The 15,195-nt window shown below is 45.5% G+C and overlaps 1 protein-coding gene across 1 annotated transcript; it reads left to right on the forward strand.

The window, feature by feature from the left end:
* The first annotated feature begins 9,964 nt into the window (after positions 1 to 9,964).
* LOC119364730 (amino acid permease 3-like) lies at positions 9,965 to 12,191 on the forward strand. Its single transcript, XM_037630240.1, has 4 exons — positions 9,965 to 10,527; positions 10,631 to 10,848; positions 10,967 to 11,124; positions 11,262 to 12,191. The coding sequence occupies exons 1-4, from the start codon at positions 10,070 to 10,072 to the stop codon at positions 11,913 to 11,915; spliced, it is 1,488 nt and encodes a 495-aa protein (XP_037486137.1). The 5' UTR covers positions 9,965 to 10,069; the 3' UTR covers positions 11,916 to 12,191.
* The last annotated feature ends 3,004 nt before the right edge of the window (positions 12,192 to 15,195 follow it).

Consider the following 15,195-nt stretch of genomic DNA (forward strand, 5'->3'; position numbering starts at 1 on the left):
GCATCCCTCCTTCCCAATTTCACAATGTCTGTTCACACGTATACACAAAGACATAAATCTAAATAGTATTTGATATAATCACATTACACTTACTATAACGGCTATATTAATAGTATGGCCATGTAGAACCAATGATTGTATGACTCTATCAAGCATTACTAATGTTTTCCCCTCATAGGTATAAAGACATAGCATACATTGTGAAACACAAGGTATATATGACATTTTCTATACTAAGTTCCTAGGAAATCAATCCAAAATGCAAATCCTTTTAGACTTGCAAATTTGGTCCAAAATTTAGCCAGATCTAAATTTAGTGCACTTTTTCTCATGTGGTTCATGCTTCCTCTTTTTTAGTTTATTGGGCTCATCTTCAAAATGCTTATAACCAAGGAGAACCTAATTAGTTCCTATACCATTAATTAATACATAATGCATATCCCCTTCATGCGTTAGTTAGTTTTACAATGAGAACCAAATTGGATAATTTAATGCAAATGCAGTAAATGTTTGCCTATTTTTTAAAGCAAGAGGGTTTACAAACAAGAAGCTTTAGATTTTTTAGATGGACATAATAAACTACAATGGAGATAATAATAATATTTAGCTCCTCATCAATTCCATCAAGAGTTGGGAATATAACTTTAGTGTCTATAGAAAATTGTAGGAATAAATGAATGGTAGCAACGACATTTTAACTTTTGATAAATGGATGTCCTCATTGGTTTGTTTGAACATATTAAGCTGATACAAGCACAAATAGTTTAGGCCCCTTGCTTCTGCATCCTTGATGCACACAACGAATAAGGGCATACAAGAGCCATCCACGAGCAAGGGGAAAGTCACCTGAAGAATGGCGTCATGTCAAGGACGAACAACGACAAGAGAAGGAGATCCAAAACGAAGGGGGTGAATGGGAGCACGATGAGGCAAGCCAGCCGCACCCCCCCCCAGCCTCATCGAACCATAACCAGCGGCCACCTCATGGAGGGGCAGAACATGAAAAGTCAAAAACTCCCTCGGTGGGGCACAGAAATATCGGTAGTGGCACGAGATCTTTTCATCTCGAGGGTGCTGACGAACCGCACATGCCACGCTCACAGGCACAGCCACTAACCGGCGCGGCCCACCAGCGAGGGACCCCACACGTCATCTACAGCAAAGTAATTCTGGAGTAAGCAAAACCAGTAAGAAAAATTGAATGGAAGCTACTATTCATCACTATTCATTGTAGCAGTGATCTGGCTTGATCCAACGGCCGAGGTCTTACAGAAGTGAGATCGTACGACCGAGAACGCATCAAAAAACAAATCCGACAGCCAGGAATCCCGAGAGGCGAGAAGGCTGGGTGGCTCCCGTCGTGCTTGTTTCTGGATTTGTTCGTATAATTCTAAAACATAGGAATAGGAAAAAACATATGATTTGAGATGGAGTGCTATATTTTATCCTACATGAAGTGAAAACACAAGAATTTTCAATAACACAAAGTTTTGTGTATGCAAGAGGAAGTGAAAACTCAAGAAACATAACACTCAAGATGATGTAATACGAATGATATGTTGTCATGTAGGGAGGGTAAAAAAGATGTGATGACCGCCTCTAACTACGCCACCTTCAACAACTTGCGATCCTCCGACCGTTGAAGCATATACCAGGCATGGATTTCTTTGTAGATAAGTATATAACCTATAAGAATTTATATCCCTCTTATCAGAAGCAACATCATTTCTACAAAGTCAGAATGATCAACAATGGCAGTTGTACCAACCAGGTTTAGAGCCCTCAAACTATGTCAGAGACCTATTAATGAATTAGCAAACATATGGTAACATATTGAGGGGTATAAGTTAGACACGACCATCAGTTTGCGCCACATGGTTTTGTTTCCATGATAATGTAAAAAGTTTTCTTTCTTCATCATGGTTACAAAGAACAACAATTTTGTCTGCGCAACCAAGATCTTGAAATGAATTATCTCTTGCTCTTCAGATGAAGTACCCCTCGGTCCATATGACTCACCTATGCATATAACAAAGGAAAATCCCTGCTTTAAAAATGAATTTTCAGTTTCCATAATTGCATTTTGGATTGGTACATCGAATTTCATTACCGTCCCATACATAGATTCGACAAATAAATGGCTGGTCTGGTGTTGTTGACATCAGATTTTGGCACAGTCAAGAACTTATTTAAAATGGCCTTAAATGGAGAAGTGTTCTACACGAAAAAGTTTCGTATTGTCGATACGAACATCTTTGAAGTTTGGGCCATCGCCATCTGATCTCATCTCGAAGGCCGAAGTTGTGTTCGAAATACTGAGATTTTGTATTCAGAACACTATTCGGCACATTACGCCCCCAAGACTGCCTCGTATGGAAACATGATATACATGGATTGTCTTCGTCTCGTCGAAACGATCGATTTTGATATAAGAATCGTTTCAATCCGAGTTCGTATGCAAAAGTTAGAGCCATCCGAATATAGCACTATCACGAGCCAAAAGTGGCGCGCCCCACCAGACACCTTGTCTGATGGGTAGCGCGAATAACAGTCTGTTTTGCACGAGCGATTTGACCCTCAAGATGAACTCTAATCAAAAAACGTTCAACATAAAAGTTGTTCGTCTCGTCGAAACGGTCAAGATTTCTTTTGGGCTCGTTTCCATCCGAGGTCGTTTACTACCTCAAAAGTTACCCGCAAGGTGCAGCCAGTTTAAACCAAACAGTTTTGGAAAGTTCGGACAAAACCAATCCGAATTTGACTACGGTTTTGGACGTGAATCCAAGCCTTTTCCTTGCACGGGAAGTCCAGCCGCCTCTTATATACTTGAGGGGTGATGGCCGATTGAACAACACACAGTCGATCAATCAATCTACCACTTTTTATCTTTTATCTTTTCTCCTTAACCCTAGTTCTTCTTCTTCCTCGTTCTTCGTTCGTTCTTCTTCATTGCAGGGCGGCGAACCTCGAGGCCCTAGGGGCGATCAGGTAGACCTAGGGCAGCCCATAGCCACCGCGCGCCCAGACGGGGTCCCTCCCGGGCGTGTCGGGTTTCGGGTCCCAAAAGCGCCGGCTTGCTGTCTTGCGTATCGCGCTGGAAGTCGGCCTCCCGCGGTGTGAGTTGCGGAGCATCTCCCTCGGTGCCGCGGGTACACATCGACGTGTTCGTGTGACGCATTCCAGCGTCAACACACTTTTTGGCGACTCCGCTGGGGACGAAGCTTCGAACGGTCTCCGGCCCGTTCTTGCTACGAAGAGATCGTCATCTAGGGTTTGCAGTCTACAAAGGTAATATGAATACCCAATCCCTTTATGTAGATGCAAATAATTCATATGGTGTTACTAGACCATTCAATGAGTATACTCTATCGGCTAACCCTAGTTTTTTCAATCATGCAACTAACTACGTGCAAGGGCCGATTCAAAGTAATTTATATACTTCAACTTTTTATGATATTAGTAACATGCACCATATGTATCCCAACTCACATGCATTGGCAACCCAGCAAATTCATATGCCGATGAGCAACATGATCAGTTCGATTAATCAATTTGAAACACCCCAATTTAGAATTTCCAATGCCATACAAGAAAGTGTTTTACCCTTTTATTCATCGGCGGCTAATGTGCAATATAGTAATCCAACCATGGCGATGAATGAGAGAATTGGCCATGCTACTAGTGGATATTCGACCAATTACTCTCAACCGTCATATGCTACACCTCATGTTACTAATTCTTCGGCACCATACACAACTATAGATGCTCATAATTCGGCTTCACACCTTCCTGGTTATAGCCGAATGAATGTAAATTTTACATGAGCGGTTGTGCCCAACATTGTAGAAGATGAGGTAGTGGTGGCTGCATTGAAGAGTTTAGCCCAAAATAAGAGAATTAGTGCTCTTTGCCTTGAACAACATGAAAAGGGGCTATTTCCTGATTATGCCGCAATAAAAGCTAGAGTTTTGCAAGAAGATGAATCTTTGCCAATTGATAAAATTGGCGAGCAAAAGTATGGTCTTACAACAATGCATATGCCTTCACCTATTACTACATCATATTATACACCCCCTACACAATTGCAAAATTTCAGCAACACCCGTGTGTCATTGCCGAAAGAATCTAAAAGCATTGGGGGGCAATCATATCCGGAGTGGGCTGAAATTGAGAAAAAGCTTAAAGCTAATTTTGCCGCTCGCTGTCCAAAACAAATAGAAAAAGAATTGGCTCAGATAAAAGAAGCATTGCCAATTGGTAGTATCAATGAAAAGAAGGATGATTCGGAACATGAAAGTGCTTCGGTTGAAAAAGCCAAATCAAGTAGTATATATTCTGAATCCATCAAATCCAACGAGGCAAGCATTATTGAGAAAGGGCATGGCAAGCATAGGAAAACAACGGTGCTTGATTTTTCTGAAGTTAATGGAACCTACTTCCTGCACTTTGAGTTACGTGCCGTAGAAATTGACAAGCTTCAAGGACAAGAACAAGTAGCCGAACAAAGTTTGGCCGACAAAAATCTTCAAAGCAATGATGCACGGATTCAAGAAAAAGATGATGACAAGGTGTTGGGGAGCCATCCAAAGACGGAGCAAGATGTTCTTCAAATGGCACCAATATCATGCTCTCCCAACATATTTGAAGAGGTATGCATAGCGAGTAATTTACCTATTTTCAGATTTGGTCCCAACTTCATTATTGATGCATCTATAAGAAATATTCTCATAAGTAATTTTGAAAGACCAATGAAGAAGAGTAATTTACTTGTTAGCAGTAAAATTGTTATGGAACATATCGGTCAACCCATTGCGCCATTTATAAAGACCGATAATGACTTATTGTTACAGCCAAAACTTTTCCCGTTGCTTTCTCTAAAGTTCATATCTAGTTGGTTAGCTTTGCTTATTTCTTACTTGGCTTACACTTGGTCTCAACTGAGACATGTATGTTCTAGATATCTTCGTTTCAGAAATTTAAAGCCAAGGTTAAATTCTATTGAGAAAACCGATGCTAATATAATATCTTATCCAAAGACATCGGAGATAGGGTGGAAAACACAATGCATAGCCGAATGGGGAGATTCCAAATCTGAACCATTCGTTTGCTTATCTCCAAAGCCGTTCAAACAGCAAGATCGGCTAGGAAACAAGAAGTATACCTTCAATTCAAGCATGTGTGATAAAATATTTGATTTGTTGCTGAAAAATAATTACATTACAATTCTTGATCACCATGTTAAGCCATCAATCCAAGGACGAATGTATTGTAAGTTGCATGATTCGTCCAAGCATAATTTTGAGGATTGCAACATGTTTCGTCAAATGGTTAAATCGGCCATTGAAAAAGGACGATTGAAGTTTGTTGAAACACCAAGAGATGACCAGTCCATTCCGATTGGTCCCGATGGCAAAAAGTTTTTGCATCGGCTGCTTCAAGCCGATCCATTTAAAGAGAATGTAAAAGCTGCAGGTGATGGGATCAAGCTTTCAAATAAAGAAGTTGTTGAAGAGCATAACGAGCATAATCTTGAGGGTGGGAGTTCCATCGAAGCTACAATGGAGACGCCAAGGACTGGGGGGCAGCAAGCAAATCTAATGATCGATGAAAGCAAACCAAAAAAAAAACAAAGGCCAGAATAAGCGCAAGTGTAAGAGATCAAAAATCACCTTTGCTGAACTACTGGATAAATATCAAAAGAAGAGTAAAGAGAAGAATGCTAATCGGCCAAATCATGCAAAGAAACCAAGATCACCGCCAAGGCGCAAATATGAGGATTGGTATTGGCAAAGTGATAATTTTAATGCAACATATTCATATCATTATTTTGGGCCGCCAATACCAATGTCGTGGATGCCTCCCTATGCTCATATAGATACATATTCATCATGTAACATGTATGATACAAGGGCACATTCTCCATCTTACTCTAGACCATCTCACCAATACTATGCAGCTCCAAGGAGATCAACATTTGAACAATCACGCGTCAAAGACCGTTTCAATCATAAGGAATCGGTCCAGACCTCAAGGAAGAAGAAAGTGGTGGTAAAGCAAGTTTACCGCGTGAAAAGAGATGGTCGTAAGTGTGCTGCTTCAGATTTGATCTCAAATGAAAAAGAGCCAATGAAAGTGTTGACGTTGGCTACTACAGACAATGAGATGAAGCAATCAATTGTTAAGACTCAGAGTGCCAAATCTGAAGAAAAGAAGTTGAGAGTGCACAAAGCCAAAAAAGAATTGCCATTGGTCAAAACAGAATCACAGCCGAGATGCCCACTCGGCTTATCATATTGGCAAAAGAAGAAATTACAAAATCTTAGTGCACAAGAGCTGAAAAAGAAGAACATGGCATGGGTTCTCAAGAAGATCAATCAAGACAAAAATGATGTGCATGCTTCTGTTGCAACAAGTACAGTAAAAGTGAAGAAGGAAAATAATGAAAGTCACAAACAATTAAGCCGAAGGTGCGCATCACAGCATCGAAATCTTCGGTTAGCACATCATCCATTTTCTTCAACAATGCCATTGATGCGTTTGCCATGGAATTCATCCACAGGTATGATCAGTTACCCTCCATGGACTTATTTTGATCCATGGATGCAACATAATTTTCCATATCATGACAGAGTATTACCAAATCACTATACATTTGGTTAGTTACATTTTTGTTGCTAAGACAAAGGGGCCGAAATATTTTATTGCTATTTTATTTGTTTATTTCGGCTATACATTCTTTAATGGATGAATTCTACATGGACCTCATGATAATGGCCGATAGTTAACTATCGTCCTAAGAAACTATCCGATTATGGCGGGTGTGAAATTCTAACATCGTCCTTAGTTCAATTGGAACCGAGACAAGGTACATGTTAAGTGATATTAATCTTGTCTCTCTAGTGCTATGGAGATTATGTTTCGATGGTTGAATTCATAACAATAGCCACGGTGTTGGTGTTGTTTATATATCTCCATATGGTGCTGTTATGTGAAGCCTCATGCTTCTTAAAATATTTATTGCACAATAATCAAAGCCGAATATGCAATGTTATTCGGTTTGGAACTTTTGCCATATGTGCTAAACATATTGAGGCTTTTGATGATTCGTTATGAGTAGTGCAACAAATATCCAAGGGTTATGAATGTTTTGACGAATCACTTGTAGTTTATCTTGAGGTATGCCTAGATGCAAAATTTATCTTGGTTGCTTTAAAACTGTTCATATTTCTAGGCATGACAATTCAAAAGAGTTGGCACAGCAAGCATAAGGCTACTATGTTAATCATGGTGTATTGTATTTCATTCAATAGCCGATGCTTACTCTCGTCAACATAGGTAAGGCTGAATCGAAGTCCATCGCTTCGGCCACTAATGATTTTTTTATGCAGGCAAAAAGTAAGGATTGGAGAAAGTTTATTATTGATTATCAGCAAAATCCTAGCAAAAGGGTGAATAATATGGTTCCGAGGATCACCTTGAGATACATATCTATGGGACTTTATCATCGGATTGTTAAGGAAGTTGAGAAAGTTTCACCCAAGCTTGCATCAAAATATTCACACAAGCAATGGCCGATATAAACTTATCGTCCTAAGAATATGACAAAATGGCCGATGGAGTGTTGACATCGTCCTTAGAGCAAGCTGTGTGCAAGTTATTTTTCGGCACACAGGCTTTGCCGAAAAACAGGGGGGCATGTGTTAACACCAGATTTTGGCACAGTCAAGAACTTATTTAAAATGGCCTTAAATGGAGAAGTGTTCTACATGAAAAAGTTTCGTATGGTCGATACGAACATCTTTGAAGTTTCGGCCATCGCCATCTGATCTCTTCTCGAAGGCCGAAGTTGTGTTCGAAATACTGAGATTTTGTATTCAGAATACTATTCGGCATATTACGCCCCCAAGACTACCTCGTCTGGAAAAATGATCTACATGGATTGTCTTTGTCTCGTCGAAACGATCGATTTTGATATAAGAATCGTTCCAATCCGAGTTCGTATGCAAAAGTTAGAGCCATCCGAATATAGCACTATCACGAGCCAAAAGTGGCGCGCCCCACCAGACACCCTGTCTGATGGGTAGCGCGAATAACAGTCTGTGTTGCATGAGCGATTTGACCCTCAAAATGAACTTTAATCAAAAAATGTTCAACATAAAAGTTGTTCGTCTCGTCGAAAAAGTCAAGAATGCTTTTGGGCTCGTTTCCATCCGAAATCGTTTACCACCTCAAAAGTTACCCGCAAGGTGCAGCTAGTTTAAACCGAACAGTTTTGGAAAGTTCGGACAAAACCAATCCGAATTTGACTAGGGTTTTGAACGTGAATCCAAGCCTTTTCCTTGCACGGGAAGTCCAGCCGCCTCTTATATACCTGAGGGGTGATGGCCGATTGAACAACACACAATCGATCAATCAATCTACCACTTTTTATCTTTTATCTTTTCTCCTTAACCCTAGTTCTTCTTCTTCCTCGTTCTTCGTTCGTTCTTCTTCATTGCAGGGCGGCGAACCTCGAGGCCCTAGGGGCGATCAGGTTGACCTAGGGCAGCCCATAGCCACCGCGCGCCCAGACGGGGTCCCTCCCGGGCGTGTGGGGTTTCGGGTCCCAAAAGCGCCGGCTTGCTGTCTTGCGTATCGCGCTGGAAGTCGGCCTCCCGCGGTGTGAGTTGCGGAGCATCTCCCTCGGCGCCGCGGGTACACATCGACGTGTTCGTGTGACGCGTTCCAGCGTCAACAGGTGTAAGTTTCACCTAAATGGGTAATTTTCGTCCACTAACTGAATTGGTTCGACAAGTACACCGTTGATTCTATACCATTTTGTAGTGACATTTTAAGTTCCATAGTCCTTTTCATTCACTAACTGAATATTGATTTTAAGTTCCATAGTCCTTTTCATTCACTAACTGAATATTGGTTCAATGAGCTCATAGTGGATTTCATGCCATTCTGTAGTGAAATTTTAAGTTCCATACTCATTTTCGTCTGAATATTGGTTAGATGAGCGCCCAGTTGATCATGTGCCAATTTTGTACTCCCTCCGTTCACTTTTGTAAGTCGTTTCAGACAACACAAAATAGGCTGTTTTGCACATTGTCTGAAATGTCTTCAAGGTCTTATAAAAATGAACGGAGGGAGTAGTGACATTTTAGCTACAATGTCACTTGTGCCCAACTCTTAAAATACATACTAGAGGTAGTATTATTCGAGTTAATTACAAATTTGAAGGTCTACATCTACATTTTGGATCATAGGTAGCCCTCTCATCAATAATAATATAAGTGTCGTGGTGTGGCTTAGTTTAAAACCGCGACAATTATCATGGATTGGAGGGAGCAGTATTCTTCAGGATAAATCCAAAATTTAATCTAACTCGAAGAAATCCAAATTTTGAGGCCCGGTGTATGTTTTCTAGTGAAGAGATTGTCCTACTTGCATTGACCGTAGATGATGTGTCAATGAGATAGAGCCGACAAGTGGTTCTATAATTATACATACTCTAATGCTTGTTAATTCTTGAGAATTGTGTTGACAACCAGGAGTGCTTATAAGGCTGGTCATAGTGGGAGTAACATAGGTAGTAACATAGATGTCACATAAGCAAAAATGATGATGTGGCAAGTAGTTAATGAGGAGAGAGGCAAATAGAGTAACATAATATGTTACCATCACATAGCGGTTTCCAATGCATAATGAGTCTACAAAGTAATAAATGAAGGTAACTATGTTACCACACCTATGACACTACCCACTATAAAGGTAGTAACATAGACTAGTAACATATGTATGTTACTAGTCTAAGTTACTCCCCACTATGACCAGCCTAAGTAAATTATTGCCATAGCATTGGTTCTCTATGCGACAGCGGTTCGTTCATTATTCTTCATAAATCACTACCCGCGTCTTTCCAAAAACAAAAGACTTTTCCAAAAAAAAATAAGAAGACCCCCAGCACCAAATCTGTACACAAATCCTGAACCCTGCGGCTTAAATACGCCTCATTTCGTAGCGATCCTCCTCCACTTTCCAATCTCCCATCCCCTCCCTCACAAAGTCCGCAACATCTCGCCCCATGTCCCACGCCATGGCAACCGTGGACATGCGGCGGTTGGAGACGGGCGCGGGCGGCGGTTTTGACGGCATGGGGCTGTCCAAGCGGGTGGACGACGACCTCGACGACGACGGCCGGCCGCGGCGCACGGGCACGGCGTGGACGGCCAGCGCGCACATCATCACCACTGTGCTGGGGTCCGGCGTGCTGTCCCTGGCGTGGGGGGTGGCACAGCTGGGCTGGGTGGCCGGGCCCGGCGTGATGACTCTGTTCGCCGCCGTCATCTACTACACCTCGGCGCTCCTGGCCGACTGCTACCGCACCGGCGACCCCGTGTCCGGCCCGCGCAACCGCACCTACATGGCCGCCGTCCGCGCCACCCTGGACGAGTCCAAGGTGAAGCTCTGCGGCGCCATCCAGTTCGTCAACCTCTTCGGCATCGGCATCGGCATCACCATCGCCGCGTCCGTCAGCATGCTGTACGGAACTAGACTAAATCGCACTCCACCACAACTTCCTACCTTTTTTCATCTTGTCAAACAATCTTCATTCCTTTTTTGCTGGATTTGGTATGACGAACAGGGCGATCAAGAAGGCGGGATGCTTCCACAAGGAAGGGCACAAGGGCGACTGCAACAGTTATTCCATGAGCCCGTACATTGCCATCTACGGCATCATGGAGATCTTCTTCTCGCAGATCCCGGGCTTGGACAGTATGTGGTGGCTGTCCATCCTCGCCACCGTCATGTCCTTCACCTACTCCACCATCGGCATCTCCCTCGGCGTCGCGCAGATCGTAGGTACGTGGTCTCTGGTCGGTGTGGGGTAGTATATACCAAGTCTTAATTAGACGCGTCGTCGACACGTTGAATCAAGGGAATCTAATCTATTGACGACGACATTGCTACAAAATTTCAGCCAACGGGGGAATCCAGGGCGGCCTCACCGGCGTGGCCGTCAGCATCAACGCCGCCGGCAAGAGTATCACCGTGATGGAGAAAGTCTGGCGTAGTCTTCAGGCGTTTGGGAACATGGCTTTCGCCTACGGCTTCTCCATCGTCCTGCTCGAGATCCAAGCAAGTCGCTATCCAGATACTATCTCGATTTTGCTTAATTAATGACCTGTCCTGTCTTTGTTAATTTGGTGATTGTCGTACCCAGGTGGGGGTGTGTTTGCTGATTTGTTCTTTGTGCATGCTGATTATTGTTGCAGGACACGCTGAAGGCGGCGGCGCCGTCGGAGGCGAAGGTGATGAAGAAGGCGACGGCGGTGAGCGTGGCGGTGACGACGGTGATCTACCTGCTGTGCGGGTGCGTGGGGTATGCGGCGTTCGGCGACGGGGCGCCGGACAACCTCCTCACGGGCTTCGGCTTCTACGAGCCCTTCTGGCTGCTGGACGTGGCTAACGCCGCGGTCGTCGTCCACCTGGTCGGCACGTACCAGGTCATCACCCAGCCCATCTTCGCCTACGTCGAGCTGCGGGCCGCCGCGGCATGGCCGGACAGCGCGTTCGTGGGCACGAGGGAGGTCCGGCTGTGGCCCACGGCCGTCCGCGTGTCCGTGTGCCCGCTCCGGCTGACCTGGCGCACGGCGTACGTGTGCGTGACGACCGCCGTGGCCATGGCGATGCCTTTCTTCGGGTCCGTGGTGGGGCTCATCGGCGCCATCTCCTTCTGGCCGCTCACCGTCTACTTCCCCGTGTCCATGTACATCGCGCAGCGCCGGGTGCCGCGGGGCAGCACGCGGTGGATGTTCCTCCAGGCGCTCAGCGCCGTGTGCCTCCTCGTGTCCGTCGTGGCGGCCGCCGGCTCCGTCGCCGACGTCGCGGCCGAGTTCAAGGCCCACAACCCGTTCCGCCGGGGGTGACCGGGTCTCTTCGGCCGGCGATGCTCCGCTCACTCAACCAAGTTGGCGAGCAACGTTTTACTGCTTCGATGTGCTACTACTAGTACTAATTACCGTGTACTCTGTGTCGTCAGAAGCTTGTCTTCGTCCGGTGGTCAGGTGCTGAACCGGACTGTAGCACCGGGGGCCGGCGGGCCGTGGAATAGTCGTGTGGCTAGCCTACTGGCATAGTGGTCGTGGTTGTGGTTGTGGGTGACACCCGCTCCGCTTGGCATGTGTAAACGTGTGTTTTCTTCCCGGTGCCCTTGTGTCTAGACGTGCTGGGTTTGTCGTGCGAGTGTTTTTCCACAGACCGGGAAGTTAAGTCAATGGAGTGGCGAATTATACAAGGCCACCAACTACATGGGCAATCTTTTCTCGTCAAACACACTCGAGTCCACTGAAAAGCATGGCCCGGTCGTTCCGGTGCGTGCTCGGCGCATGCATGTGGGGCCTCCTCTAGCGTTTCGTTTGTTGTCTGCGTGTTTCGGGCTATGGCGCCGTCGCTCGCATCACCGGCGGTCACGCCATCGCTAGGACTGCTGTCCGTTGAGAGAGACCGATGGATTTTGGCTGCACCAAGAGAATGTCCCTTTTGGAGGGAATCACAGAGAATGTCCCTAACTTGTGAGGATTTTGGCTCTATGTTTTTTTTTGTCTTAAAAAAGACTTTTTTTTTCCTTGGCCTGTTTGGGACAAAGCAAAAATAGAGCCCCTAAAATGCGACATGGATTTTTGGGACATGGTGGCGCGCGAGGATGGAATCTGGGCAGTCCATCCATGCTATGAGATTAGCAACTAATATAGTGATTGAATGAATACCCAAACAATACGACAGATTAATTCAGCAAATACGTGTACATGGTTTGGTGGCTAGCCATCTTAAATGGAGTTGAATACAAGCGATTACACATGCAAAATACGGTCCTTACCGTCCTGCCATGTTAATGTGATGCAGGCCATTTAAAACGCTGGTCAACACCGTTTAAATACGTCTGTCTCAAAACTATATGCCTTGAATGGCAGTTAACAAGTGTGGGCCCGCCGTTTCCGTTTTCATTTGTTTTGCCCAAGTTCATTTTGCTCGTGTACTATTGAGGGTATTACTGTATCAGTTCATCAGAGCTCTTCGTTCATTTTAATGCTTCGTGGATGATAGGATATCCCCCTAAGAATTAATGTATATAACATAAACTCGTTGCGGTAATAACAAATTTCACGGGAAGGTAACAGTAATACTCCTACACATACAACCTTCTCCAACCTGCCCGCTGAGAAGGTGACCATGGCATCAAGCTCAAGCTACGGCGGAAGGTTAGCCATTCGTTAATGTGCACTACTATGGCAAGACCTTTCCTACGCTCAAAATATGTGCTCACGCGAGTTTTTGTTATTCATTTCCAAGGCTCGTTGGTAACCTAGTGCAGGAACTTGCAATATCCACCAACTGACTTTGCACAGGTTGCATACCCATGATGGATTAGATCATAAGAAGGTGTGTTGAAGGAAGCTGATGAACTAATCCATTCAGGCCATAGGATGAGCGGATGGAGAGCTACCTGCTCTGAATGTGATGAATGGATATTTGTTGAAGGAGATATAATGAACTAGACTTGAACATGGAGAGCAGTGGAGCATATGATAGAACACATAGCAGGGAAGGCCAGCAGTTGAACAATCAGAGTCTAGGAGAAGGATGAATGTGAGGGAGTGAGCGCTGGCTGGTGTGAGGATGAGTAAAAGTAGAAAGTTTGGTGCATGTTACCGTTGGTTGCAGCTGTCCATGAGGTAGAGCTTATGAACTAATGTGAGATATGCGAGAGGAAGAGATTGCAAGAATCAGGGGAAGATAAGGGAGGAGCTGCAGGATGGAGAGGGCTGGAGATAAATAGTGTTGGGTGCCTTTATGTATCTGCTCCAAATAAATGTCTGAGATGGGAGCGGCCCACACCTCGGTTCAATGCCCCGCCCCTGCCTTGCAGGCCATCTACTGCACATGTCAGTTGTAAAAATACGCAGCTATACAGATTGTTATATGGGGGTTGAAATCATTATACGGCTCACGCGTATTGAAGTTGCACGAATCACGCGAGTACATGCCGTGTGGATACCAACCGCGCATGGACGCATGTCCACTTGCGATTATTCGCCCTAAAATGTCACTACTACCAGTATTACCAAACTTTATTACAAACAATCCCTTCGGGGATATCCGATAAAACTTTATTACAAACAAACAGACGAAATCTCCAATTTAACACACAATATATGAGACGAAACACCCCATCCACACAAACCATAACTAAGATAAAGCCTGTTGCAATGTTTCTCATAACATTTATCAACTAAGCATCGATGGCGCATACTAACAACTTTAAGGCCAACTCCAGCGTTAGACCTCATCCTGTCCGGGTGTGTTCATTTGGGTCAAAACAGACACCAGACGACCCAACACGCGGGCGCAAACAGACTTTTGTTCATTTTATGTCCGCTTTTGACCCATCTCTGGTCCAAGTTTGGGCCGCTTTTGAGGTGAAACGGACAGCGCGCGTTCGGGGGGACACGCGCTTGTCCTTCCCTGTCCCGCCCGTCGGTGGCACAAAGCATCCGCCCGGCGCCCCATTTCGCGTCATTTCCCCCAAACCCTCCCACGTCCTGACCTCCCCTCCGCCCACCACCCTCCCGCCATGGCCGATGCACTGCCAAATTCCGGCGGCTAGGCCGTCGACCCGCCCGGAAAGGTGAACAAGAAGGCGGCCAAGGGTCCGAAGAAGCCGCGGTCGGAACTCACGCCGGTGGAGCTTGCAAAGCTGGACGCGGGATCAGCCAAGAGGAGGAACCGGAGGGCAGCGGCCAAGGGCGAGAAAGCCGCCCATGTTCGTCGTCGAGCGTGCTACATTGGAGGCCGCGCGGCACAAGGCCGACGTCGATGAGAAGGAGGACATCATCAACAAAACGCACGCCCTCCTCGTGCTTAGGATTTGTCGTCCGACGAGTTTCTTGGCAGTGCCCATCAGCACCGCGAGCACAGGCTCATCGGTCGCCCGGCCTCGGCACTGCCCCTCGCCGACGTCGCGGACCACGCCTTTTCGCCCGGTTTTCCTCCGCCAAGGTATGAAGGCCAGACCCGTTTCTCGGGGTCGTCGGACATGGGCGTGACCGCACCATCCACCCCGTGCCCCTTGGCCGTCATCGACCTTAATGTCACACCGGGGTCCAGCAGCGGCGGCCGCCCGTCTGTCGAGATGCAAAGACAGCAAGC

This window comes from Triticum dicoccoides, chromosome 2B, assembly GCF_002162155.2.
Source record: "Triticum dicoccoides isolate Atlit2015 ecotype Zavitan chromosome 2B, WEW_v2.0, whole genome shotgun sequence".
NCBI classification, from domain to species: domain Eukaryota; kingdom Viridiplantae; phylum Streptophyta; class Magnoliopsida; order Poales; family Poaceae; genus Triticum; species Triticum dicoccoides.